The 1,701-nt window shown below is 47.7% G+C and overlaps 1 protein-coding gene across 1 annotated transcript in view; it reads left to right on the top strand.

Moving 5' to 3' along the window:
• Positions 1 to 202: 202 nt before the first annotated feature.
• LOC125424811 (kinesin-like protein KIF3B) overlaps positions 203 to 1,701 on the top strand; it is a gene marked incomplete at its 5' end in the record, with an annotated part of 6,950 nt that continues 5,451 nt past the window's right edge. The window contains one exon of the mRNA XM_048482238.1: positions 203 to 331. Coding sequence (XP_048338195.1) covers positions 203 to 331 — 129 coding nt within the window. The remainder of the gene's footprint in view (positions 332 to 1,701) is intronic.

Raw genomic sequence — 1,701 nt, forward strand, 5'->3', positions numbered from 1 at the left:
CCCTGAAAATGAGACATAGCGCATCTTCGGGAGCAAAAATTCATATAAGACACTGTCTTATTTTCGGGGAAACACGGTAGTTTGCCCTTGTGGATTATGGGGAATGTATTTGAACCGTGCTGAGTTCCTGACCAAAGTGATTTCAACCATAATTTGTGAGGCCTGGGCATTGCTTGGGTGTAGCAACCTTCTTTGTGATTAACTCCAGAAACGGCGGGAGAGAGAGATTCAGCAGCAGATGGAAAGTCGAGACGAGGAGACCCTAGAGCTTAAGGAGACGTACAGCTCCCTGCAGCAAGAGGTGGACATTAAAACTAAAAAACTTAAAAAGGTAAGGGTTTCCTTGGCACCGCAAGGATGGCTTCCTTGGCACCCCCAGCAAATACATTTATTGTTTCCAATCAGAGGTGGGATCCAGCAGGTTCTCACAGGTTCCCGAGAAGAGGTTACTAATTATTTGTGTGTGCCGAGAGGGGGTTACTAATGGGTGATTTTGCCACGTGATTTTTGCCTTAGTTACGCCCCTCCTCCGCTCCTCAGCAGTAGCGCGCAGAACTTGAAGCAGTCTAGCAGGAGGTGCACCGGCGTGCGTGGCAGCCTGCGCCTGCGTGCATTCGTTTCCTTGCCACAGCCCCGCCCAGCAATGCCCCGCCCCCAGAATGCCCGGTCACGCCCCATTGGCGCTACGCCACTGTTTGAATCCCACCACCATGGGAACCTGTTACTAAAATTTTGGGATCCCACCGCTGTTTCCAATGGGTATCTAAGGCTGCTATTAAAAAATAAAACACAACTTACTGCATTTTAGTGCCCGTGTTGGACTGAAGACTGTAGTCAACCAGTAAGCCTTTATTGGCATGAAATACCTACAGAACATTTATCAGTCAGGATACATTGCAATCTCTGCCCACGGGACTTGGCTATTGTAGTCTTGTGCTTAGCTTCTTGAGTGCTCATAGCAATTAGGAGAAACTTGGCTACGGTCACTGTTGTTAGAGGATGCTGGTCGGCTAAGAGAGATGATACTAATTCCTTGTTGGGAATTTTTTGGTCCTGCGAGCAAGAGCAGTACCTTTCACTACGAGGAACGTTCAGGTATCTGCCCCAGAGGGTTTTGGTTGGAAGGATGTTTTACCGTGCCAGCATAAAGATGGCATTTCCTGTGCATTTCAGTGGGGCTTTACATCCCCCCAGCGTGGCACCTGGGGGCACCATGGTGCCTTCTCACACCTTTCCTGGTGCCTTCCAAGTGTTTTTAAGCAAGTGGGGCCAGAGTGGGTTTTTGTCCAGCAAGACTTCTGATTGGCTGTTGGAGATCATTCATTCATTCATTCATTCATTCATTCATTCATTCATTCATTCATTCATTCATTCATTCATTCATTCATTCATTCAGCCTTTATTTGGCATAAATGTTGGAGATTAGACTGGCTGTGTAGATTTTTTAAAATGTTGCTTTGGCTGCAGCTGCCTCCACGGTGCAGGGGTCTGCCTTGTGCTACTGAAGTTAAGCCGTGGGAACCATTTTGAGGCTGGCTATGCCATCTTGTGGATGCCATTTTGGGGAAGCCACGCCTACCATACTGTGTCAGAATGCCAGACAGACTAAAAAAGGTTGGGGACCCCGACCCTAATTTTTTGTCCTGAGAGCTTACATTGTGCAGCTGTAATCAGACAGCAGAATTGTGTAGGTCCAAGATG

The sequence above is a fragment of the Sphaerodactylus townsendi genome, unplaced genomic scaffold, assembly GCF_021028975.2.
Source record: "Sphaerodactylus townsendi isolate TG3544 unplaced genomic scaffold, MPM_Stown_v2.3 scaffold_1094, whole genome shotgun sequence".
Lineage (NCBI taxonomy): Eukaryota > Metazoa > Chordata > Lepidosauria > Squamata > Sphaerodactylidae > Sphaerodactylus > Sphaerodactylus townsendi.